General features: G+C 40.5%; 1 protein-coding gene across 3 annotated transcripts in view; it reads left to right on the top strand.

Annotated features, from left to right (window-relative positions):
* parn (poly(A)-specific ribonuclease (deadenylation nuclease)) overlaps nt 1–27,682 on the top strand; it is a 113,266-nt gene that overhangs the window by 21,413 nt on the left and 64,171 nt on the right. For all 3 annotated transcript variants that reach the window (XM_080206895.1, XM_080206897.1, XM_080206896.1), the window contains exons 8-18: nt 834–896; nt 1,826–1,864; nt 2,511–2,553; nt 4,649–4,729; nt 12,869–12,925; nt 16,989–17,066; nt 17,648–17,691; nt 17,897–17,939; nt 20,093–20,168; nt 21,629–21,739; nt 23,209–23,278. In XM_080206895.1, the coding sequence (XP_080063021.1) occupies nt 834–896; nt 1,826–1,864; nt 2,511–2,553; nt 4,649–4,729; nt 12,869–12,925; nt 16,989–17,066; nt 17,648–17,691; nt 17,897–17,939; nt 20,093–20,168; nt 21,629–21,739; nt 23,209–23,278 (705 nt within the window). The remainder of the gene's footprint in view (nt 1–833; nt 897–1,825; nt 1,865–2,510; nt 2,554–4,648; nt 4,730–12,868; nt 12,926–16,988; nt 17,067–17,647; nt 17,692–17,896; nt 17,940–20,092; nt 20,169–21,628; nt 21,740–23,208; nt 23,279–27,682) is intronic.

The following is a 27,682-nucleotide window of genomic DNA, read 5'->3' on the forward strand; positions in this document are numbered from 1 at the left end:
AGCGAGGTAGCCTCCACCACTTCAACGGGCAGAGAATTCCAGAGATTCACCACCCTTTGAGTGAAGAAGTTCCTCCTCAACTCCGTTCTAAACCGCCCCCCCCCTTTATCTTGAGGCTGTGCCCCCTAGTCCTACTATCCTTTCTGAGCGGGAAGAGTCTCCCCACCTCTATCCTATCCATCCCATTCATCATCTTATACGTCTCAATGAGATCTCCCCTCATTCTTCTAAACTCTAACGAGTACAAGCCTAGTTTATTCAGCCTCTCCTCATAGCTCAACCCCCTCAACTCCGGTATCAGCCTAGTAAACCCCCTCTACACTCCCTCCAAGGCCAAAATCATGTCTAAAGTTTCTTGAAGTTCTTCCTGGGGTTCTGTACACAAAATGGCTGTTCACAGCCAGACTTGCTACAGTTCTAAACTTAAAATGGCTGCTATCTCAAACAGTCATATCATGCTTCCATATTAGTTGTTGGGTTAGTCTGGAAGCAATAGTTCCATCTGTTCTCTTTCTAATCAAAGCAACCTTTTTTTATGTCTCCGCCACTTATTTCAATGGCTGCCATTCTCCCTGGAAATGGCAATTCACACCTCCAGGAAAGCTGCAATGAGTTTCTGTTTGCCCCTTGTGGAAATTCAAATTGAATTTCAAATGTCTTCCTGCAATCTACATGGAGCTCCCTGGACTTCCAGCATCCACGGTATTTTGCCTTTATCTTATGTATGGGTCTGTGTAAGTGCTTGAGGTCTTGCTTGGATCAAATTGACCTGCTTCACAAACCAATTGTTCTGAAGTGTCCAAAATTAATCCAAACTGTTTAAATGTTTCCAGAGAGAAGGTTGAAGAATTATTGAAAGATGATAATGGTAGCATTGAGCTGGATCCATGTACTGGGTAAGTTGAAAAGAGTTGGGTGTAAATTTTAAAATTACTTTATTGTCATTTGGAGTTTATTTAAAAATGCACGATCGAATTTGTACACTAACATATAACTTTTCTTGGTTTTGTAAAATAAAAGAATGCATTCATGTACAAATGCTTCTCTCCACTGCCCCCAGCGACGTTTGCTGATTCATTTGTGAGCGTATGTAGCATGTGTTTTATGATGAGGGATCCCAATCTAGCCTGATCCATTCTTCACCTGATGTTCATGAATATGCATGTTCAAATGGGTAACTGGACAGTTAGCAGGAGGATGGATTTGTGCTACCCTTGCCCTCTTGTTCCATCTTAAATGACATGGAGGCCAAATATAGTGCACCTACTGTTGTCATCAGTTGAAATCCGCTAAGTCAATACAAGGAATGAACCTGGGAACTTCTGGATGAGTCAATACCATAAGTGGTTTTGTTACCAGCAGAACTACCTCATAAGCCAGGCATTTTTTTAATGCAGTAAGGTGTGATCTTGTGCACAGTAACATTCAAATTAAGTTGGTTATACACTAAGGAAAAGAAATCTGGGATATGTGCACAGAGCAAGGGAGTGGAATAAATTGATTTAATCTTTCAAAAGATCTGGAACTCACTTGTTGGGTTGCATTGTCACCTTCAGTGTTAAAAGATTTGATGATCAGCTGACTTTTTTTTTCCCTTGTGCTTGAACTCTTCCCTCACTCTAATAAAGTGAAGTGGCACTTTTGTGTACATGTTAAGCAGCATCATCAAATACACAAATTATACATTTGAATTCTTGCCTTGCTGTTGCTTAATTTAAATTACTTCATTTTGTTAACTATTGTATTTGGAAAATGTATCCGTATTTATAGTATTGGGCATTCAGTCTTCTGTCGGTTTTTACAACTGTTGGTTTTCTCTTCAAAGGTTCCAAAGAAAGCTTATTTATCAGACTTTAAACTGGAAGTAAGTAAAGTATCTCAGGTACAACTTGTGAATATGGTTTCTTGTCTACATTTTGTGCTGCTTCTGTAGAATGAGTAAGGTTTTTACTGGGTGAGGGATGTAATGTAAATGAATTCTGATGCATTTGTCCATTGTCTTTACTGGATGATATATCTGGCTGTAACAGAATGGATATCAAACTTGCAAATTACAGAGTTGCTTAAGGCATTTATTGGATTGAAATCTTGAGTTTGGTAACACTCCAGGGAGTACTGACATTGTTGAACAAAAATGGTTACAGCAAAATTACCTTGTTAATTTGTGTCCATTAACAGTTGTTACTAGGAGTTTTGTAATTACTGTTTGGCTATGTTCCTGCCCTGCTTGTTAGATGAATGGTAAGCTGGCTGTAAATTGACACTGACTTTTTGTTCTGGGTATCTTACTTCCAAACAAATGAGATTTAATTATTAAATCAGAATTACTCAGCATTTTGGAGAGGTTGTAGTAAAGCCCTTTTGCAAACTAATTTTGATGAGGGGGAATTTAAATGTGGCTTTTGGAAAGCTCACCAGAGAATACCCAAGCAATAAAAAATGTTAACTGCACACAGGCTTGTTTTTACCTCTTCTGAAATAATTTTTTTACATTGCGGTCCTTGCTTTAGATTTCCGAAAGGAGCCCATGTAGAAACCTTGGAGAATGCAAAGGTAAGAGACAAACATCAGAAAGAACAGTTGAAATGTGAATATAATTGCTACCAAAGGAAAAGGTTGTGATCTAAGTAAATTTTGTCAAGTTTTGTGATGGCTCGTATGAGTTGGTTCAGTACTTTAAAGGAGCAAAAAAGTTGTAGTGCTTCCAAAATATATCATCTCGTTTTTTGAATTAAATCCAGAAATAGCAGGAATTTATATTGCTAGTTTTCTTGCCTCACCTTGAGAAGCAACTTCTTCCCAGGGTATAATTCCAGGCTCCTGCTCATTTCCCAATTGATCATCCTTTAATGTTTGACTATGGGCAATGGCAGGCTGTTCACAGGGGCATTAACCAGGGCTGATTTTGTTTCCTTGGCTGATGACGCAAATTGTCCAGGGGTCACTGGAGAGCAATTGGGAGTGGGAACCCAGACTGTTTGTTTTTTGTCCCCCCCTCCATCTCCCTGCACCCTCCCCGCCATGCCCTATATGCTGCTCCCCAATATGATATTTATTTCCATTTTGGTTTTATTTTGTTGCTTCTTTGGATGGACTTTTTAAATATTGCCAGGTCACCTTTGGGTGGGAGTTTTGCCTTTTTAAGTTTCCAATCTAAAGAAAGATTTGCATTTATGGGGCAGCTGCCATGACTTCAGGGAGTCCCATTGTGCTTTACATAACTTGATTCACTTTTAGAAGTGTAGTCACGATGTAATACAGGAACCAAGGCAGCCAATTTGCTCACTGCAGCATCCCGTAAAGAACAACGTGACAACGTCTCTTTTGGTGATGATGATTGAGCACTAAATATTGGTCAGGACACCCGGCCTAAACTTTTTGTTGAAATGGTATCCTGGGATCTTTTGTGTCCACTTGTGAGATGACAATGCTTCAGTTTAAGGTATAGCTGAAAGATGCCACCTCTGCTAATGCAGCACGTAACCAGTTCTGCATTAGAATGTCAGCTGAGTTTTTTTTTGCACTGACATCTCTGAAGTGGGGCCTAAACATGTTGACCCTTGAGGTGAGAGCGCTATTCACTAAGCCACAGCACATAGTGAAGGCTCATCATAAATAGAAGTATGAGTAACGTCTGTAAATGTACCTGCCACTGTTTTTTGATTTCTGTCAGAAGTGTAAAATTCAGGATGATTGTGGCACAAATACTTTTTGTGTCTTGAGTCACCTTGTGCTTGGTCATTCAATTTATAATTTTGCCGTAGTTTCTCTAAATATCTCAACTTTTTCTTGCCTCCTGATGTAGAATTGGTGACTAACCACTTCTAAGTCGTCATTTGAAAGTCCAGGAATTTAAAATATCTCGTAGAAAAATATTGCTCAGAATCAGGGACAGCATGGTGGCGCAGTGGTTAGCACTGCTGCCTCACAGTGCCGGGACCCAATTCCTGGCTTGGGTCACTGTCTGTGTGGCGTTTGCACATTTTCCCTTGCTTGTGTGGGTTTCCTTCTACAGTCCAAAGATGTAAGAGTTAGGTTGATTGGCCATGCTAAATTAGTATCAGGGCGAATTGTGGGATTATGGGAATAGGGCCTGGGTGGGGTTGTGGTCGGTACAGACTCGATGGGATGACTGGTGGCCTCCTGTACTGAAGGGATTTTATGATTCTGTGAATCAGTTGTGATTTGAGATGAGCAAAATAATTGAGGATATAAATGCAACTGTTAGGCCTCATGATAGAACCAATTTTGTTTTGGTCCCACATCGGAAATTGAGATCATAATGCAAAGTGGCACTCTAATACATAGTGAATATCTCAGTGTTGCATTGTCAGTGACTCTGACCTTCGGATGCGATGGTAAGTTGAGATCTTTCCGTTTTGAGATGTTAAAATATTTTGCAGCACTATTCATTGAGTTCTGCTGGTCAACAGTCCCTCTTTCAACCAACAGCACCAAAAATAAATAGATCATCTCCCTAATAATAGGGCGTTGCTGATGCTGGACAACTTCCTCATTTGCTGTACAATCAATTGAGAGATGTACTTTTGAGATGTTTCATTGATCTAGGAAGGTGCTATTATAAATGCATTTTTTTAATGTGGATGAAAAACAAATTAATGTTGAAATGTTCAAATATATCCTGCAGAAGGAAAGGTATATTGTGGTCAGTAAGCTGGATGATGACGAACGAAGGAGAAGAGAAGAACAAAAACGAGCAAAAGAGCAGGTAATGGTGCACTTGCGTGTTTTGCACTCATTAATAGTTCAGTGTGTTTCCCCTCCTGTTCACGCAGAACCCGGTGCAATGAGCTAGATTAATAAAGGTCACTGATATTCTTTTCAAAAAAGAGCTGCAGCTTTCCACTCAAATTGGAAAAGTTTTTTAACCGTGCCTTGTGGCGCTTTGGGAAAATGTCCAATTTAAGCCACCTTTAATTAAAAATAAGTAACGAGAGGACAAATCTGGTTCTGCTTCCAAAAATGCTTGAGGGCACAAGTGTCCTGTTGAGTGGTTTAGTTATTGCATTTCTAATCCCATCTCTACAGTTAGCAACACTAGCTGTATCTGATTGAAGCGGCAATCTATCCAATTTGCATAATATTTTGAATCTTAAAATGACATACTCTGTGGTAAAATCCAGTGAGTTGAATTTATATATTTTATTAATAGGGCCTCTGTTTCAAAACTACAGCTGTTTTGATAATCTTTAAGTACTAATGGATAGCAGGAAGTAATTGCAAAATTGTAATTTTATGTCAGATGTTATAAGCCACAAGAGGCTTTATACCAATAAAATGAGCACCAAAATTAAATTAGTCTTGATATGAGATGACTGCCATCTATATGCATTTAATATGAGTCCATTTTTTAAGTTATTAACAATTTATTTTTCCAGTGAGAAAGTGGAAACATTAGCCAGGTTTTAAGCAGTGAATCTTTCTGTATATGGGGTGGGGAGAGAGAGAGAAGAAGAGCAGAAGAAAGAAATATAGAAGGACAATAGAAACAGAAACTTTATGGCACAGAAGACCATTCAAGCCACTGATTTTTAATAGATATTTTTCCCAATATTTTACTTTATGGTAAAAGGGATTTGAATGCCCCTCCTTATTAATTTCTAGCGTCTTGCTTCAAAGCGAGCTCTCAATTAAGAAAATGAAATTGTGCCTCTGATTGTTTTGACTTCTTTGCAAAACAAATTTTGGATTATCCAACATAAATGCAACATAACTGGGGATATCGGAAATATGAAATAATAAGAAATACTCAGCAAGTCGGGGCAGCATTTGTGGAGAGAGCAAAAGTCAGTAATGACTCACCTGACAAAAAGTCATCAATCCTGAAATAGTGGCTGTGATCTTCCCACAAAAAAATTAAGTGCTGAATGAGCAAGGAAACAGGACACTTTCAGACTCTTTTTGGGCAAGTTTAAACAAGCAATTTTATGGCACTTAGTCAAAAAAAAAGTCCGAGGGCCTGATTCCTCGCCATTAGGGTGAGCGTGGAGCCTACTCTCACTGGCAAAGCAGGCTGCTGAGCTCTAGGGGCGCCAGTGCACAGATGCCCCAATCTCCCAGTGAGTCCAACTGTAAAGTGATTGGGTGCCGTTTTGGTAGGGCGCCCAACCTCTCTTTGCATTGGAAGAATCCTCCCACAGGCATCAGGATATTCCCACCCCCTCATCAGCAGCATGTTTCCCCAGCCAGTACCTGACACAGATCACTGGCACTGGAGCCCTCCCAATGGATCCCCCTGCATGACATGCACTCCCATACATGCTCCACCCCTGTGTGATCCATCACTCGGTACTGCCCAACAGTACCTGCTAGGGTACTAGGTGGGTACTGCCCACCCATGTCCTCAACCACCGTGGGGCTTCAGTAGCGTCAAACCCTCCATGTCTCGTCCCCCGTCTCCATCAACCCACCCACAAGGCTTGGCCAGTAAAGACCAGTAGTGATTTCTGTCAATCTCGCACCATGCCTGAAGGTCCCAGCAGTAGGAGAATGTGGCGTCGAACAGGCTATGCACAATTAAGTGCTACATCAAATATACTGATCAGCCAGGGTGCAATCAGGTTTGCGCCATTAAGGAGGGGCTGGGATTATTGCAAACCATTTGGCGCAGAACCAATTTTTAGGTCCCCATGCTAATTTCCAGGATCACCACAATCTCCACCAAGTGCGGTAAGGTTGGAAAATCGTCCCCAGTAACTCTTGTTTCTCCCCATAGAGGCTGAGCAATGTTCCCTCTTGAGCTGTGCAACAATGCAGCAACCCAAAGGTTCCTGTGCATGAGGTTAGGTTATGTTTTAAACAAGGCTGTGCAAAAAGAAATTAACAAATTTAACTTAATATTCACACACTCCAGATAAAGTGGCTGAGTGCTTTTGTCATTTTCTATTTTTATCTGAACCATTTAATCCTGCCTTTACTAGTTTTAATTCCCTGTATTTCTACAAACTGCAAACCATTTATATTGTTTTTTTTCCCTGAAGAAGATAGTGAAGGTATTCAAAAGGGGTGGTTTCAGCTGGTAATCCAGCCAGTGTTTATTTTAAAGTCACTGGCTTATTTTCTCATCAGTTGAGCAATATATTAAATAAACTTCCATGTACAATTGTTTTACTGTTGTAGCAGGTACCATAGATACCAGAAGCTGGTATTGAATATATTTTTCTTGAGCTTTTTTAAGGCCAGATTTTCCTCTTGTTAATTTATTCCTTTTTTTAATGTATGGTTTCAAAGAGTGGCTGTCTTTGTGAAACTTCCTCTTTAATCCCATCATTTCTGCTTCCTCATATAGGGAAGTGAACACCACTGGAGTTTAAGTGGTAGCCAATATCAAAGTTGACTAAAGATGAATGTTGTCCTTGGGTATCACTGCTTGTAGGGGAAGAATGCATTGAGAACCTGTTTTTTTTTGATTCAGTAAATGATTGAAGGGTGTTGGGGAAATCATTTTACAAAACATGGTGGCTAAAACCTGGTGAGATCAGGAAACACTTTTCTTCATGGAATAGGGAATTCAAGATTTCCACTATTTAAGAGGTAGCGAATGCTAGGTCAAAGGAAATTGCCATTTTGTATACATGTGCACAAAGCAAAATGAAATGCATTCTTTCTATTGGTCATTCCATAAAATCCCTACAGTGCAGGAGGAGGCACTTTGGATCTTAAATGGGTTTTAAGAGTTGGGATTAATGGGGTTCTTTTGGTTGGGAATACATAACTAGTATGTCTGATCCACCTAACCTGCACATCTTTGGACTGTGGGAGGAAACCAGAGTATCTAGAGGAAACCCACACAGACGTGGGGAGAATGTGCAACTGCCACACAGTCACCCAAAGCCAGAATCAAACCCAGGCCCCTGATGCTGTAAGGATGCAGTGCTAACCACTGTGCCACCGTGCTGCCCTTGGGATATTCTTCATTCTGCTGAGTTATCTGCAGTCACCTTTTTTCAGAATTATTTACCTGCTTGCTTATATAGGTAATTTGTTTCTGACTTGCCTATCTTTTGCTTAACCTCCAGAATTCAAGAAGGTGTAAAATGTTTTGTGTAGATTACTTATACATAAGAACATAAGAAATAGGAGCAGGAGTGGGCCATCTAGCCCCTCGAGCCTGCCCCGCCATTCAATAAGATCATGGCTGATCTGTCGTGGCTCAGTTCCACTTTCCCGCCCTCTCCCCATAACCCTTAATCCCCTTGCCTATCAAAAACCTATCAACCCGCGTCTTAAAAATATTGAGCGAGGCAGCCTCCACCACTTCAACGGGCAGAGAATTCCAGAGATTCACCACCCTTTGAGTGAAGAAGTTCCTCCTCAACTCCGTTCTAAACCGCACCCCCCCTTTATCCTGAGGCTGTGCCCTCTAGTCCTACTGTCCTTTCTGAGCGGGAAGAGCCTCTCCACCTCTATCCTATCCATCCCATTCAACATCTTATACGTCTCAATGAGATCTCCCCTCATTCTTCTAAACTCTAACGAGTACAAGCCTAGTTTATTCAGCCTCTCCTCATAGTTCAACCCCCTCAACTCCGGAATCAGCCTAGTAAACCTCCTCTGCACTCCCTCCAAGGCCAAAATATCCTTGCGTAAGTGCGGCGACCAAAACTACACACAGTACTCCAGCTGCGGCCTCACCAATGCCCTATACAGCTGCAGCAAGACCTCCCTACTTTTATATTCAATCCCCCTCACTATGAAGGCCAGCATCCCATTTGCCTTCCTGACCACCTGCTGCACCTGCGGGCTGGGTTTTTGCGACTCATGCACAAGGACCCCGAGGTCCCTCTGCACCGTCACCTGCTGCAGTTTTTCGCCACATAAGTAATAGTCCTTCCTACCATTATTCCTACCAAAGTGGACAACCTCACATTTGCCAACATTAAATTCCATTTGCCATTTCCTGGCCCATTCGCCCAGCCTATCTAGATCCTTCTGCAGACTCTCCACACCCTCCGCGCAATTTGCCGTTCCCCCAATCTTGGTGTCATCAGCAAATTTCGACACCATACACTCGGTTCCCTCCTCCAGATCATCTGTATAAATGGTGAATAGCTGAGGCCCCAGCACCGACCCCTGGGGCACTCCACTAGTCACCAACCGCCAATCTGAATAGCACCCATTGACCCCCACTCTCTGCCTCCTATTTGACAACCAATCCTCTATCCACGCTAACACCCTACCCCCAACTCCATGCCCCCTGACCTTCTGCAATAACATCTTGTAAGGCACCTTGTCAAACACCTTCTGAAAATCAAGAAAGACCACATCCACCGGCTCTCCTCTATCCACCGCCCTCAACACATCCTCATAGAACTCCAATAAGTTTGTCAGACACGACTTCCCCTTAACGAAACCGTGCTGCTTCTGCTCTACCAAACAATTCTCCTCAAGATGCCTCGCTATTTTCTCCTTGATCACGGATTCTTACATTTTTCCTACAACAGACGTTAAACTAACCGGTCTATAATTCCCCGCCTTTTGCCTGCCACCCTTAAACAACAGCGTAACATTAGCCGTTTTCCAATCTTCCGGCACTTCCCCGGAATCCAGCGATGTTTGGAATATAATCACCAAGGCATCCACTATCACCTCCGCCATTTCCTTCAGAACCCTTGGATGCATTCCATCCGGTCCTGGGGACTTGTCCACAATCAGTCCCTCCAGTCTGTCGAGCACCGCCTCTCTAGTAACAATGTCATTCAGGCCCTCCACTCCTACCATCTTTCCATCGCTAACAACCGGCAAATTACTCACGTCCTCCTCCGTGAAGACCAAAACAAAAAAGTTATTCAGGGCCTCAGCCATTTTCCCCATCCCCTACCACTAAGTCCCCCCTCTCATCCTCTAAGGGTCCAACGTTCACCCTAGCCAGCCTCTTCCTTTTTATGCATTTATAAAAACTCTTGCTATCCTTTTTTATATTAAGCGCTAGCCCAGCTTCATAGTTTATCCTACCCTTCTTTATCAATTTCTTTGTCATTCTTTGTTGACATTTAAACCTCTCCCAATCCTCTTCTCGCCCACTACTCTTAGCTACTCCAAACGCATCGGCTTTTAATTTAACACTTTCCTTCACCTCCTTCGTTATCCACGGCTGATAACCTCTCCTCCTCCGATCCTTTTTAACCATCGGAATAAATTTCTGCTGAGCACCAGGAAAGATCTCCTTAAAGATCCTCCACTGTTCCTCAGCAGACCTACCTTCCAACGCACTCCCCCAATCAACATTCGCCAATTCCTCTCCCATCCTACCATACTCCCCTCTGTTCAAACAAAGGACACATGTCCGGGAGCCCACTTTCTCCTCCTCCATCTGCATCAGAAACTCCACCATACAATGATAACTCTTCCCAAGAGGATCCTTCACCGCAAGGTCCTTAATTCTACCCACCTCATTACATAGCACAAGATCCAAGATAGCTCGCTCCCTCGTCGGCGCCAACACACACTGTTCAAGGAAACTATCCCGGCAGCATTCCAAGAACTCCTCCTCAAGCCCACCGCGTCCAACATGGGTCGACCAATCAATATGTAGATTGAAATCCCCCATAATTACCGCCGTCAAACACTTGATACCCCTGAACATTCAGCTCCCAGTCCCTGTCACCTTGCAGCCACGTCTCTGTAATAGCCACCAGATCATATCTATTTGCGCTGATCTGCGCCACCAGCTCATCCACTTTATTCCGAATGCTTCGTGCATTCAGATAAAGTGCCTTCATCCCAGCCTTCACCTGTACCCTATTTGCCAGAATGCCACCAACCATACTCACGCCCCCTACTCCTTTTATTATTGGGACATCCTTGGCCTCCCCCCTTACCTGCACCCTCTACTTTAGACCCCGTAATGTCACCTACCCTCGTGTGCACGCACACACGTGTGCGCGCGCACACACACACACACACACACACACACCCCTCCCCCCAATTAGTTTAAAGCCCTAACTACAGTCCTATTTACACGATTAGCCAGGACTCTGGTCCCAGCATGGTTCAGACCAACCCCATCCCACCTGAACAGGTCCTGCCTACCCCAATACTGATGCCAATGCCCCATAAATTCAAACCCATTCCTCCCACACCAATCCCTGAGCCACCCGTTCACTTCCTTAATCTTATCAACCCTACGCCCGTCTGCCCTCGATTCAGGCAGTAGTCCGGAGATAACCACCTTGTCGGTTCTACTTTTTAATTCCATTCCCAGCTTTTCAAACTCCCTCCCCAGATTCTCAGTTCGCATTTTGCCTACGTCATTGGCACCCACATGTACTACAACGACCGGGTTCTCACCCTCCCACTCCAGGTTCCTCTGCAGCCCAGATGTGACATCCTGGACCCAAGCACCAGGCAGGCAACACACCCTTCTGTGCACTTTGTCATTGTGACAAAGGACAGTGTCAATACCCTTAACCACACTATCCCCAATTACTACTACGTTCCTTTTCACCTTCTCTTTGCCTATGACCTGTGTCTGCATCACTGTACCGTGTGCAGTTTGCTCACCAACCTCACCACCCTCGTTCTCGTCCACACTGGAAGCAAGAACCTCAAACCTGTTATGCAGATTGAGAGGCTGAGGCATTTGGTCCCCACTCTCCTTCCTCCGGTCCCCACCCTCCTTCCACTCAGCAGCCCCCTCCTGTTCCTGACCCTTAGAGTTAGCCAGTCTGGGGGGGGTGGATGTCTCTTGCACCCCGTTATCAATGGCACCCTCCCTCCCCCTGATGAGCCTCAGTGTCTGCAGCTCAGAGGCCAGCTCATCTACTTTGAGCTGGAGCTCCTCCAGCAACCAGCACTTACTGCAGACATAGTCACTGGGAAGGACCCTGGGGTCCACCAGCTCCCACATCATACAGAAACAGTACATCACATGCCCCTCCGTTATTCCCTGTTCCCATGGTTAGATTGCTGCTCACAAATATTTTGCACAAAGGGAGATTTATATGTTCAATTAAGACTGCAAAGGGTCAATTGCAAGTCTATATACTGCCCCTCAAGGAATATCTGTCTTAATTTGAAGGTTGTTAGTAACTTGGATTAGTATGTATGTACAGGGATGACATGGCTTTACATGGGCTAAATTGAGTTATTCCCAGAAAATCATAGATTCAATCCTTGTGTATGCCTTAGCAAATCTCTAATTTGATAATAAAAAGGATGCAGCAGCTGAAGTACCTACTGCTAGATTAGGAGGAGAAAAATGGTTCCTGTCTTCCTATTCTTGATTGCCAGTGGCTAACTGCTGAAGTACACACTGGGCTCTTCTGGGAGGACCCTGCGGTCAACTCACCTTCCAGCACTCGCTGTCTAAACCTATCGGAGTAATGAATGCCTTCAAGCACCATGCCTTAAACAGTCAGTGCTATTAGAAGATTTTCACAGTAACTTCATTGCAGTGTCAGTGTAAACCTACTTGTGACACTAACTAATAAACTTTAAAAATAACTTCAACTAATCCCAACAAGGAGTCAAGCAGAAAACTAGCTAAGAAAAAACATTAAAAACAGTTGCTGAATTTTCTATAATGTGCATGTTTCTGTTTATGTAATGCGTCCATCTAACCTAATGGTCCATGGTGTGTTAAGTGCGTTTAAAATTTTAAAGATAGGGACTAATGTTTGTGTTTTAAATCTTTTATTTCTTATTTCCTGGTATTTCAGTTAGTTTGTCTATTTTGTCATGTCTGGTTCACAGTTTTTAAAAAAAATCTCAGTAGCATCTGAGGGGTGAGCTCTTCAGAGAAATGAACAATTTAGTGTTGAACCTAAGTAGTTATGAATGCTGTGATGGTGCGGATATTTTGAAAACTAGGCCTCGGCTTTACAGTAACCAGCTGTCTTACTTGCAGGAGGAAATGAATGACGCTGTGGGATTTTCCAAAGTAATACATGCCATTTCAAAATCGGTGAGTCCTTTTCCCAAATACAATTGAAAGTTAATTTCCGGGATATTTTTTAAAACCCCATTTGAAACATTGTCTGTTTAAATACTAAGATTTTTAATACTGCAACAACTTTCTGATGTGCTACATTTTAATCATTGATTTTTAATCTGTGATTAGGGGCTGTTATAGCCCTCATTCCATTTGTTCCATTCTGGCACTGCTAGCCAAGCTGTTCAAGTGCAGCTACAACACTGGCATCTACGCAGCAATATGGAAAATTGTCCAGTTATGTCCTGTGTACAAAAAGCAGGACAAATCCAACTTAGCCAATCACCACCCTTGCAGTCCACTCTTTCTCATCACTAAAATAATGGTAAGGGTCTTCAATAGTGTTGTCAAGCAGCACTGGCTTAGCAATAATCTGCTAACTGGTGCTTAGTTTGGGTTCTGCTAGAATCACTCAGTTCCTGCCCTCATTATCATCTATAAGAACGCACCAAGATTGTTTAGACAGCACCTTCCAAATCCACTACCATCTGAAAGAGCAGGATAGAAGATATCTGGGAAGACCACCATCTGAAATTTCCCCTCCAAGCCACACACCATCCTGACTTTGAACTATATTGCCATTCCTTCACTGTTGCTGTGTCAAATTCCTGAAACTCCTTCCCTAATAGCACTGTGGGCATATCTACACCACGTGACTGCAGCGACTCAAGAAGACAGCTCGCCATCATCTTCTCAAGCAATTGGGAATGAGTGATAAATGTTGGCCTGTCTGGTGACACCTATGTAGAGTGGCACTATAGCACAGTGATTTAGCACTGCTGCCTCACAGCGCCAGGGACACGGGTTCGATTCCCAGCTTGGGTCACTGTTTGTGTGCGGTCTGCACATTCTCCCTGGGTGTGCGTGAGTTTCCTCCAGATGCTTCGGTTTCCTCCCACGGTCTGAAAGACGACCTGGTTAGGTGTGTTGGCCATGCTAAATTCTCCTTCAGTGTACCTGATCAGGTGCCAGAGTGTGGCAACTAGGGGATTTTCACAGTAACTTCATTGTAGTGTTAATGTAAGCCTACTTGTTACACGAATAAGTAAACTTTGAACATACCATGAATTAATTTACAAAAAATCTCCTGCACCTCGAAGATAAAAAAAAAGCTGATATTCCAAGTCCAGTGCTATATGTCTGACTGTGTTTCCCAGTGTGTTTACTTTCCATATAAAGCCATGGTTTGCAGTTCTAATGAATTATGGAAATACCTCCTATCAGGGTCTCCAGTTTTGAGAAAAAAAATCAATAAAAAGCTTGTTATGTATAATGTTCAAACAAAGACACTTTCTCCTGAGCTATATTTCTCTTTGTGAAAATGATAGTGCCACAGCAAATGGAAAATATTGTAGGATTGCTGGCATTTGGAAGTTTATGTTTAAAGTATATGCATCTATGTGGCATTGCAGTATTGCCTGCCAAGTTAGAAGCATAGTTTGAACATGTACTTTTATGGAACAGATAAATGGTAAAGCTGCACCTTTTTAAATAAAAGCTTTTCTGAAAGAAATACAACATGCAAATCAATATTTTTGATTTCCCTGGAATAATAAATATTGGATTATTGGAAAATAACTGCAATTTTCCCTCTACTACGTAATTTTCCTGTTGATCAATTAGCTGTTGAGAGCAAGGCCTTACTGAACTGTAGAGATTGTGTTTAATGTAGAACCCGAGTCTCTGGAATCACAGCATTGGGCACATTTTCTGTTTCAAAGCACTGTAAGCTCATGGTCTGTTCCAGCAGAAGTTTGGTGCAGGAGGTGGAATGAGATTAGCTGTACTGAAGCATTGGACTTAGTTTACCATCAGTGGCCTTAATCCAAATCCTGTCCAACTGCTGGCAGCGAGATCTCCCACAATAGCAGTTGTGTGTCGGTCTTTTGGGTTGCCAGCTGTTGTACGGAATCAACTTCTAACTGTGTAGTTATGGCTGTATAAATTATAGTGAGTCGGTAATGTTATTGAACAGATCCAGTGGCTAGTACACCAAGCCAGTTGTTACAAATTTCAACCTGTTTTCATCCTTTCCCCTACACCTCCCCATTATAAAGCTCATCCTTTTGTCTTCGGCATTTTATTCGCTCTGCCTGCCTTATGCTCTTGCCCATGCTCTCGTCCCTTGTCCACTCTTACCCTGAGAGCACAAGAACTGCTTTTCTGCCATCTTTTCCTCACCCTCTGCTTACTGTGAGTGAGAACCTTTGACACAAAAGGCATTCAGAATCTTGCTGTACAGAAGGCAGCCATTCAGCCTATCTTGTCTGTGCTGGCTCTTCAAAAGAGCAATCCAGTTGTATTCCTAGCTTTCTTCTCATATCCACACAAACCTGTGTTCTGTTGCCTTTAGAAAGTTCCTGTGGTATCTGACTCTACCACCCTTTTTCAGGTATTGTGTTCTAGGTCCTAACCTTCTGTGTGAAATAATTCTGAATTTCTCCCTTAGTGCTTTTGTCAATTAGAATATAGAACAGTACAGCACAGTACAGCCCTTTGGTCCTCGATATTGTGCCAAGCTATGTCCAAACTCTAGATCAAGCTATCCCACCAAATTATTTTGAATCTGTGCCCTCTGGTTACTATGTTTGTTGTCCTGAGGATAATGTTTCTCAATACTTTATCAACGCCTCACAGAATTGTTAATGTTTCTATTGGGTCTGCCCTTTAACTTTGTTGCTGTAATGAAAACAATCCCAGTTTTTCCAATCCCTCTACATAAGCGAAGCCCTTTGTCTCTGATAAAACCCCTCTACAGCTGTTCCTTCTTAAAATGTGGTGCTCTCTGATCCACACTGCAAGGGGGTGCAGGCTATTTTAAGGGACATCTTGTTTGGCTGTTCCTTTACCATTTTGTAAGAATGTAAGTTGGTTATATTTGCTCAGAATGCCTTTTTATCAATGCAAATCTAATCACCTTTGATTCTGTGGGATTTTTTTCTCTGATTTATGAAAATACTGGGTCTAAATGATTTGAATGTTAGTTCACGAATTGTGGAGGGGGCAGTTTTTTAAAAAAAAATGTTAATCCCTCAAAACATCTTCTTGAACAAAGTGGAAAACGGATGAACCAGGGGATGTTGACCGTTTTCAACTGGTATTCTTCTATTTTATATTCTATCATTTTAGAGTTGAATAATTCAAGTACAATTTTTCAGTGGCATTCATGAAGTGATACTGGTTATATGTAGTATGAAATCACAAGAAATTTTCTAGGTCTCCTCCGCAATATTTCCTCACCCACTTTGAGCTAGGCTGCATTTGAGTAATTATAATTCGAGTGATTTCCTAGGATTCCTTCTGATTCATCCACACTGTGTATAAATGAGTGCATGCACATGTCTGGTGTCAGTAAATTTTGGTCTTCATTATAATCACCTCACCAGGTGAATGTACTGTCAATACATAGTAACAAATGGTGACCCGTGTCCATGAGCCATAGTCCATCATTAGCCAACGTCTCTGGGATGGGATAGGAGAGCATTATTTCCTTTCAAAAACGTCTGACGTTTTCCATTTTCAAAATGTTGATTACAGAATTATTGGGATTTTTTTAACACCAGTGGAAATCATTGATAATTATTGTGTTAGTTAATGTATGTTCTCTCAAGTGTTGTTTGCAGGATTTCTCTCTAACCCCATGAATTGTTGCATTTATCATTTTTAAAGTGAATGCATTGTTAAATATTGGAGAGACTTCTCTATTGCACAAGGTTGACAAGAATTGGGATCTGTGATCATTGTGTCTGCACTCTGCATTTTCATTAAATTTTGAGTGAGTTGCAAACACAGATCATGTTGGACAGGGCACTGGATACTTTTGTGCATATTGCCAAAGTTTTCCTTTAAACTAAAGGGCAATATCTTCAGAAAAGCCCAGAAGTTCCCCATCCCCCAGCAGATTCTTGACGTGTTATAGAGAGGCCTGGCAGATAAATGTTGTTGTCGAATGGACTGTTATCGTGTGCAGTGTAATTTTGTGTATGACAGGCCATAAATAATTATTTCTGAATGAAGTATTGTCTTTTTTTTCCAGGGTAAACTGGTTGTGGGACACAACATGTTACTTGATGTCATGCATACAATTCATCAGTTTTTCTGCACATTACCCGATGTATGTATTTAGACTCTTAAGTTGATCTTGGTTTTCTATTGCTTCGTTGTAGGGCTTGATTATGAGTGTTTGCAAAGCTTGAATGTTATTCTCAAAAGGTGGTTATACCGACTGAAATGAATTGTTTGTGGAGAGGGGAAAGAAATTAGAAAGTTCATATCCTTTCTCTTGAACACTTGGGAACAGGCAACTTGCTGTTTCTGTGAAGATTGTTGCTATCCCTTGAGTAAGCTGTTTGTGGGGCAGAAAGGAAAGACAGTGTTTATACGAGCACATAGTGGTAACTCGTGTCATTCTTTTCCAATTTCTCAATGTCATTTTCCTCTGCTGCCCCAGTGAGGAAAGGCTTGCTCTCTGGATACTCACCGTCTGACCTACTCACAAAACAGGCAGAGAGCAAAATTTGAACTGTGTGGAAGTTTATGGGACATCCAGCACACTGTGTCTTAGCATAATGGTTTAAATAGCTTAATTTAAAAAAAAATTCTGGGACTCTCAATGAATAAAACTAAGGGATTGTGTGGTCTGCTGTTTGTTTTTCTTTCTCTTGAATTTTATGTTCAGCTATTTTTTTTAAATAGGAGCTAAATGAATTTAAAGAAGTTACAACAAGTGTTTTTACCAGGTGAGTTTTCTTTTGATACCTGCATGTCATTCACAAGTTTTAGTATTATAGGAGTGTATAGGGGAGAAGAGAGGGAATAACCAAATTTGGGAAGTTAATTGGTAGTTCTAAGCATAAAATAATTGTAACTGTTGACTGTATTAAGATTCCTACTTTGATTCCTCACATTCTGATGTAATTATATGCCATTTCTTTTTTCATGAAGGCTTCTAGATACAAAACTCATGGCAAGCACACATCCTTTTAAGGTAAATTGGTGTGTTTTATTGAGCATACTTGCCATTCTTTAAACTGTGAAGGTGCTGTCCCGCTGAGACCATATTTGCTGGCATTAGTCATCCTAGTAACGTAAAGCCACGTGGTGTATGTTATTAAATTACTCTTGTGCCTGAACCATCTTGGAAATGTGCCAAGTCAGACACACAGCTAGATCACATTTTCAGAATCCAGTAGGAGAGAATTAGACACCAGAATGTTGATGCAATAAAACTCCACCGTCACATCTTGCTCTAACTGATTGCTCTGGTTATGACTGTTGCAGAGATGATCTAAATCGAGTTATAGCTCAAATTAAGAAAATTGCACTTGATATTTTTAAAAGAAAGGAATAAAAGCACCGAGTTTCGGGTTGGGGGGGGTGGGAAGCTAATTTTGATCTTTGGCACCAAAAGAGTTTATAAAATTAAACCAAGCCACATGAATTGTTTTCTTAATTATTCATAATTCTGGATCAAAAACAATTCCACAGTTTTACCAAGAGAATTTCTTTCCAAAACAGTGATACTTCACTATTCTATGCCTAGTAGCATGGTACAATTAAATGTCTCCTCGCGCATTTCAAGCACTTATAGTAAACTCAAGCTTTCTCTTGCCATTTTGTTTGTTAGTTTAGTCACTAGTTTTGACATTACGAGAAATGACACATCTTTCATTTCTCCCAATTTCATTCAATTCTTGAAGTAAGCTGTGTAACTTGTTGGAGGATCATTTTATTTTCTCCCAATCATACTTGATTCCTGGTGAAGTAAGCTATATAACTATCTTATAGCTATGTTACTATTCCATTTAGTATAAAAGCAAAGTACTGTGGGTGTTGGAATCTGAAACAAAAAACAGACAATGCTGGAGGAGGAATGACAGCATCTGTGGAGAGAGAATAGAGTCAATGTTTCAAGTCTGGATGACTGACGAAATGTTAGCTCTGTTCTCTCTCCACAGATGCTATTAGACCTGCTGAGTTTTTCCAGCATTTTCTGTTTTTTGTAATTATCCCATTTGTTGGAGAGTAATTTGGTATAATTTGAGAATTTGGCCAAATTGTATTGAGTGTTTGAGTACAGTTTCTGTAGATGTAAATCTTGATGTAAATATAAATATTCAAGGTTTCACCACTGATCCACAGAATATTCCATTTAGCACACCCATCAGCCAATATATTACCAGCTTTCACATTTAAATATCCACTGAATTAAGCTTAAGTAGTAACATTTTTCACAAGTCTAGCAACACCTGTGTTATTGGACTTTCTACGGTTATTTGGGGATACCAATCCCTCAAAGCTTTAGGAAGTGGGTGTTAAATCCCTCACAGCCATTTGGTGAAAGAGGAGACCCGAAGTCAACCTTTCCTTGGTTTAGGTTCATTCACAAACTGAAACATTACAAGTGTGTAGCTTCTCCCCTCTACTCTATACCACAATATTAAATCATTCTATATTTGTTCAAATAATAAATGCCCTTCACCTGTTTATCCTTGGCCTCAAGTGGGTCTTCAGTTAGAATCTTCTCCCGCTACAGTGGTTAGATTCAACTAACTAGGATTCGTAAGTGCTGATTGTTCTCCCGTACTTCACCGCGCTAGCTAATGTTCAGTATTAATAGTGAGTACTAGAACAATTTTTGAACATGAAGAGCATTGCAGCCAAACTTGATTGCCCACACAAATCTTGGCTTGAGTGTGGTAAGGGTGAATCTGTTATTGATTCTCTCTGAACAAAATAAGGAAGGGAGGGGTTGAAAACAATTCACATCCCTCTTTCTAGATTGAGCACCACTAATTCCTTGATCATATTGTTGCATGTGACTTTGTTTCTCTGTCTATCAACATTGCTGATCTCTTTCTTGGTCTCGCACTACCTGAGATTGAGATTGTTGCAGATGATTTTTGCTTTGTTGTGTCTTCAGTTGGCCACCAGGTGGTGTGTAAGCAATGTGGGTCGATCCTAGTCTGACAAGTTCCACATTTTTTCCCCTCCTTGTAGGGAAAAGCCACCTGGAGATTAGGAATTTACTGTGTGGTGAAACATACTATGTACCAAACATGCTCAGAACTTCCTAATAATGAAACACTGTTAGAAGTGAAAGTATATGTTTCAATTTGAGATGTTTTTATTTCCTCATAGGAACTGATAATGAACACACCTCTTGCAGAGCTGGAAAAGAGATTAAAAGATGCACCTTTCAGGCCTCCCAAAGTTGGTAAGTTGAGAGCACAGTGTGTGGTCTTCATAAAGTTGTTTGTTTAATTGTGAATCATCAAAAGTATTTTTTTTCCACTAAATAAATTGGAATTTAGTTTTTTTTTATAAACAAACTACTTGATGTGTTGCTGTCCATGTGTAGAGGAAGAGAGAAATGGGACCTGGGCCCATTTACCATCATTTCTTTTAAATGTCTTGTACTTATCAATTAATAGAAGTCTTCCTACAGGAAACTCATTTCTGAAATTTAATTTGCTAAGTATTTGCAACTTCATGAAGCAGCACATTTGATACCAGTTTGTAGGAAGTGCTAATTGTTGGATTACTTTTTGTTAGTCAGCAACTGGCAGGGATAGATATCACAAGTGCACTTTGATGTGCTGAGTTTACAGAGATACCTCCAAGTTGTATTTCTTCTGGGGCAATTGGCTCACTTAACATTTGTAATATATTGGCTCTGGAAATAATGTGAGGGGATTCGGGAAAATAGAGTGTGTTCATATTACAGATAATTGGGAATAAGGCTGTAGATCAGTAGGAATCCACACTCATTATTTTGGGTTTCGGCAAGGAAGTTTCAAAATCAGTCACACAAGAAGCTGTAAATCCTCCGTCAAGTAGTGATTGGGGCTATAGCACCATGTTTCTAACTTCAGTCCCAGCTAACACGTTTTAGAGACGAGTTCCAATAAATTCCAATAATAGACATAGGAGATATTGATTATTATTCCAAGAAAAGTAAAATGAATATTTGCATTTTATATTGGAATTGTAGTTTGTGAATCAAGTACTTGAAAATGAGCTGAATACCAAATTATCTTGTGAATGATTAGGACCCATTCGTATCACTTTTGCAACATTTGGGAGAGTCTCACTTTATTCTCTTAGAGTAAACGTTCCACTTTCAGTAGTTTGCATTGCTATACCGACATCAGTTTAATCGTTATGTGTACTTAACTTCAAGCCTTTCTCAGCAGACCTTTATTCTTTTGTAATTATGTTGTAGATATTCTGTTTTATGTTGAAATGCTCAATTTCCACCTAGTAATCTATGCTGACTGGTGTAGGCATGAGAAGTTGTAAAGGTTTATCTTTGTTATTCAACATTGTATTGGCTTGACTGAGCTGTTGATCTTTATACGGATGTCCAGGTAACAAGCCATATAACTTTCGTATGTATATCAACCTTCAGTATCATGACATTAAATGCAATTTATCTTAAAAAAATCAAACATATTGTTTTGCAATAAGTTCTGTGTTATGAAGTGCAAAAACCTGTTCAGTTTATATCGAGCATTTTGTATTCGCTTATGATTTAAAACCAAATCTGATAGAAATAGATATTTGTCACTATCTGGGAAGGACAAGAAAACGCATTGTTTGCAGAATATTTTAGAATGTGTTTTGCCTTGTTGACCAGTTTGTGTTGGGATCTGAACTTTTTCCTCCCTTTTGTAGAAAGCGCTGAGGGATTTCCGAGCTATAACACTGCCTCAGAACAACTTCATGAAGCAGGTTATGATGCATATATAACCGGCTTGTGTTTCATCTCAATGGCAAATCATCTAGGTATGGATGTTGGAAGAGATTACATTTTTAATAGTAGTTTTGAACACCAAGGTTATTGTGGATCTGAGTTCCAGGATTGTCAGATCCTGGAATTTGTCTCCTGTGTTTTTTTTAATGATGTGGAAATGCTGGCGTTGGATTGGGGTGGGCACAGTAAGAAATCTCAACACCAGGTTAAAATCCAACAGGTTTACTTGGTATCACAAGCTTTTGGAGAGCTACTCCTCCATCACTTACCTGATGAAGGAGCAGTGCTCCTAAAAGCTCCTGTTTCAGTCTAGTCACTTGATGAAGGAGCAGTGCTCCAAAAGCTCATGATTCCAAGTAAACCTGTTGGACCTTAACCTAGTGTTGTGAGACTTCTTGTTTTTTTTTATTTCTTAGCCCAATAGTTGGGGGTGGTACTTAATATAAAAAAAGAACTATTTTTAAAAAATCAACTATGCCTGTAATTCGAGGGGAAGGGAAAGAACAGAATGAAATTTTCTTCCCCAATTTTGAAAAATAATATATATTTTGTTTACATGGCTGAGACTTCCTAAATTTTTTGGACATGGATGCACTGTGATTTACTGGTGTCCGTAAGGCATAGTTGATTTACAATTGAAATAAGATAGTCGCTTATGGCCTGAGATGCTTCTTAACAGTGTATATGCATAATTATATCTCATTGAACTGCTGAACGAAATGTTTAATTGAAAATGGTGCTTCAATCAGATATGTGAAACTTCTCCATTACAAATCATGGCATGAAATCCTCATGTTAAATGTTATACAATTCTATTTGCCAGCAATCCAGTTTGCATGGTTAACTGACCAATTTGAATCTTCTAGAATAGCTTTTATACGGTTCAACAATTAAACTGCTTGACTAAGTGTAATGACACATTTGGATTTCATTTGATATAGTAATATTATGATTGGCTTCACCCAGAAGGTATTTTTCTTTTAAACTGTGATGTTCCTGTTTAGTCATGGTTGTCCTCTCTGGTTGTAAAGCGGTGTAAAACCTGTCAATATGGTAAATTTATAGTGTTGTAAAAATAATGGAGCAAAGGAGAGAGAACGTACCTCTGAAAAGATTAAGTATTAAGTTTGTAGCCCAGGACTTTTAATGCAGTGTTAGAACACTCAGCAGTTCATTTGAGCTATCTTTTTTTTCAGCAAACTTAAATAGGAAGTGAACTTGGGAAAGAGATGTTCCACGTTACAAGTCTTGACTCATTACAGGGATTTATTATTGTCGGCTTTTCAATTTTATTTTGAATGGTTTCACTGGAGCAGTCACTACACGGAGGAAATGAATGTTTATTAGTCATGAAAGCTGTGCCTGAGTCAGAGTTGTACATTTATTTATTTTGGCAATTCTGGCCTTGGTAACTTTACTTTTAAGATGTTTAAAGTGGAACAATATATTACAATTTGGTGGTTGTATTTTAAAGCAGACTTTCTTTTCCTTTTTTAATTAGGTTCATTCCTCAGCCCTCCTAAAGCTTTTGTTCCTGCCAAATCTAAATTGGTTGAACCTTTTATTAACAAGTAAGTGTTCTTATTATCACTATGATTGTTTCTGCATTTTTGTTTTTATCAATGACAGCTGTGGCTAAAGCAGCAATTTCACTGGGACAGTAGTGGGACGTAATTGCTATTTTCTTTCAGGATACTAAGAGATCACCTCTTGCTTGGTTCTTACTGGGCTGCAATTGGAAGTGTACTGGGAAGGGGTGATGGTGTGTATTCAGAAGCTGCTTCAGAATAGGAGGAGACTCGCTTTTTGGATAGGCTTTGAGCAAAACCGCTGTTGATGATTGCTGGGGCAAGTGATGGGATTGCTGTGCATGGGAACCAAAGACTGGCGCTGAAGAGCCATGGCCACATTACATTTTTGCAATTTTAGATAGAGTATGTTGAGGACCAAATCAGAAACTTCAAAATATTTTATGAAGTTGGCCTAGACCTAACTTTTCCTTTTGATTTTGGCATCAGGGTGAGCATAAGGTATTTCACTCCAGGTATGATTCAAGTGACCCACTAGGAAGCTTTTATCAAAACAAACTTTATTTAAGAACACAGAATATAACAAAAAGAATTAGCATAACTTTTACCAATTAAAATACTTAAACGTGATAAAATATAATTTTTAATAGCTAACAATCTCTTGTTCCAATTTAGTAATACCCTCCAGAGACATGAATCTCTTCTTTAGAACCAGTTAGCACAGAAACCAAAGAGTAGGTACTAAATTTCCAGCCTTTTGACACTTCTGGAGAATGACCTAGACAGATACCTGCCTGCCAATTCTCATGCAGCAATCTGAGAAGAAGGCTTATTTCTTGGCAGATTCCAGTCTCCACTTCAGACAGAGCAAGAGATACAGAGAACGCGGCCTCTCTCTAAAGGCCCCAAAAGCCAGACTGCCTTGAGTTTTTTGTGAAATAACTTTACCGGTCAATCAAGCCCTATTCTGTAATCCCAGGGGAACACTAAAATCAACAGAACAGCATTCCATCAATTAAGACCAATTACATTGCTGCAATAACAATACAGTGCTACTGGATCCAGACCAAAGCAGCTCTGAGTGCATCAAACAGATCCTGCACAAGAAACATGATCGGATACGTTTCTCAAAAGTACAGTATTGTCACAAGTATAATGTGGATAAATGTGAACTTTGGCAGGAAAAATAGAAAATTAGTGTACTGTTTAAAGTGAGAAGTATTGCAGAACTTAATGGTACAGAGGGATCTAGGTGTCCTGGTACAGGAATCACAATTATATTTGTATCCAAGTGGTGTTGTCTAATGAAGGAAAGTTGAACAAGTTAGCCCTATATCCACTGGAATTTAGAAGAATGAGAGGTGATCTTATTGAAGCATTCAAGATCTTGAGGGTGGTAGATAGGGTGAATACCTGGAGGATGTTTTCTTCTGTGGGAAGACTAAAATTGGGAGATGTGGTTTAAAAATAAGAGGTCTCCCTTTTAAAACAATTGAGGAGGAACTTGTACCGCCAAAGAGCAGTTAGCATGTGGAATTCTCTTCCCCAGAAAATAGTGGAGACTGGGTCATTGAGTTCATTTAAGGCAAAGTTAGACAGGTTTATGTTAAGCAAGGGAGTTGAGACTATGGGTGAGCCATAATAGAACGAGAAAGTGGAACTGTGACCACACCACCAAATCAGCCATGATCACCTTAAATGGTCTCGCAGGCTCAAAGGGCCAAACAGCCTACACCTGTTTGTGTGCTGAATTTTCTCTCGTGGTGAATAGTTTATGGCAATTGATTGGTTTCTGCTGACGATGTGATATCGATCACAGTATTTGAGATACTGCACTTAACAATTCTCAAAGTGTACAAAGCTTTCAGTAATGGAAGAGTTGAACTCTGCCGCGCTTATCTATTTTGTAATCCAGGACAGTCTTTCCAGATTTAAATCTAGGGTTGTGGCAGTATATGCAATCAAGGCTCAGTGGGAGCACTCTTGCCTAGGATCAGAAAGCTGTGGGTTCAAGTCCCAATTTGGAGCTTGAGTAAAAAATCTTGGCTGACTGTCCAGTGAGATACTGAGACTGTTGCACTGTCAGAGATGCCGTCTTTTAGAAGCAACAAAAAAGCTCAGGTCCGACTTACCTCCTGGTGGACACGAGAGATTGCAGCACGAAGAACAAGTTCCCTGATCAATATTTATCCCTCAGTTAATGTTGCTAAAACAGATTACCTTTGTGCGGATTTACCATGTGTAAATTGGCTGCCGTGTTTCCTCTACAAGTGACTACACTTGAACGTTATTTACTTTGAAATCCTCCTGGTTATGAAATGCACTATACAAATGCAAGATTTTTATGTCTGCAGCACAAATAAAATTGAACACGTTTCAGTGATTGTGCATCGTTTTGTGGATGATGTTTGGGTCTATACCATTATACCGCTCGTTTCCCAGCCTTCAGATCCCAAGTGGTGACGATTGCGCTTTCTAGTTCACAATCCAAAGTATCCGTTTTTGAAAGCTGAGCAAGTCATTTGTGTTCTTCAATTTAAGCCAATTCAAAAAAATCATTTGCTGTTTCAGATGTAATTGAATAGTTTGCCACCATCCCTCCATTCAATTGCATCTCTCAAAACATGTTCCAAATATGTTCAGTTTATGTTTGTTACAACAGTTTCAATCAGATAGATGAGGGCAAGCAGATTTTGATTTGATTTATTATTGTCATGTGTATTAATTAGTATGCAGTGAAAAATATTGCTTCTTAGATTCATGAATTAGGTTGAAACCATAGCTTAGAATCATAGAAGGAGGCTATTTGGCCCATCGAGTCTGCACCGACCACAATCCCACGCAGGCCGTATCCCCATAATCCCACATAGTTACCCTGCTAATCCCCCTGGCACTAGGCTTAATTTAGCATGGTCAATCCATCTAACCTGCACATCTATGGACAGCTTGATATGTATGATCCTTCACCTTATAATTGTTTTATTGCATTTTGTCTTTTTTGTTGTCCCCTTCATTACATGGTTGCTTGTCTACGTGCATTGAATGAGCTGGTCGCAGCTTCTGATTTCAGTACCTATTTGTGGATCAGTTGGGTGTGGTGAATCTGTAACCTAACATGAACTTCTTGGTGGAGTGAGTGATTCTACCCAACGAGTCATTTTGTATTGGTTGTTGAAGGTGGGCTGTTTTCTTCAGTCCATGTTCAAACTTGTCTCTTGAGCTGTCGCTGAAGTGCAAATTTAAATTGAGGGTATATGACAAGAATCTTTTTAATAATGATTGAGTAGTCAGCAAGTGCAAGAGGAATTTTGTTTGTTGAAATTAAGCTTTCTATTCCATGAAAATCTCACTGTATCACTACATTTGTTAATGATTTTATCGTTGGAAAACTTATTTCTGTGGAATTAGTACTTGGTATTTAAATGCATTGAAGAAAATACAGGAGATGAGCGCAAGTTGAGTGTTGAGCAATGGAAATTTGAGAAAGGCAGAGTAGCTACTCCAGTTACTCGTGAGTCATGCACTTAACTTGACTCAATGGTTATTTGTGGGGTTGGCTACCTGTGGCAACATAGTGCAGGAGGTGAAAATGTTGCAGTGGGTGGTACGGCAAGGGTTTGCCAGGCTGATTCCTGCAATGGCAGGTCTGTCACATGAGGAGAGACTAAGTTGGTTAGGATTATATTCGCTGGAGTTTAGAACAGTGAGAGGGGAGCTCATAGAAACTTATAAAATTCTAACAACAGGGTAGATTCAGAAAGAATGTTCCTGATGGTGGGGGAGTCTAGAAGTAAGGGTTATCGCTTGAGGATAAGGGGTAAACCTTTTAGAACTGAGATGAAGAGAAATTTCTTCACCCAGACTGTGGTGAATCAGTGGAATTCACGACCACAGAAAATAGTTGAGGCCAAAATATTCTGTGATTTTGAGAAGAAATTGGATATAGCTCTTGGGGCTCAAGGATCAAGGGATGTAGCGGGGAAGGGGGGAATCAAGATATTGAATTTGATGGTTCAAATCCACCCCCCCACCCCCTGCCCTGGGAATGCCACAGCCTAACACTACAGACCAACCTAGCTTGCCTGCTTTTGAGTGAGTCATTGGGACTTGCAGTGAGTCATTAGAAAGAAGGGAGGACTGTGTATTTATGTGCATATAAATACACCTTGGCACCACCAAACCAATGAATTATTTTTGTTGTTACTGTTGTAACGCAGGAACCTACAGCAGAAATTTGCACACAGCAAAGTCCAACAAATTACACTGATTTAAATTGCAAATTTAAATATTTGATGGCATTGATTGAGGAACAAGGAACTGGGAAGATTTGCTTGCTCTAAGAGGGCAGCCAGAACCTCCATTTAATGTCTGGTTGATGCCAACTGTAGTTAAATCTGAGACCCAGCAGCCAAAATGAGACCAGGCCTGTTAAAATAGGGACATTGT

Source organism: Carcharhinus amblyrhynchos, chromosome 18 (genome assembly GCF_965287045.1).
Source record: "Carcharhinus amblyrhynchos chromosome 18, sCarAmb.v2.hapA, whole genome shotgun sequence".
In the NCBI taxonomy this organism is placed as follows: Eukaryota; Metazoa; Chordata; class Chondrichthyes; order Carcharhiniformes; family Carcharhinidae; genus Carcharhinus; species Carcharhinus amblyrhynchos.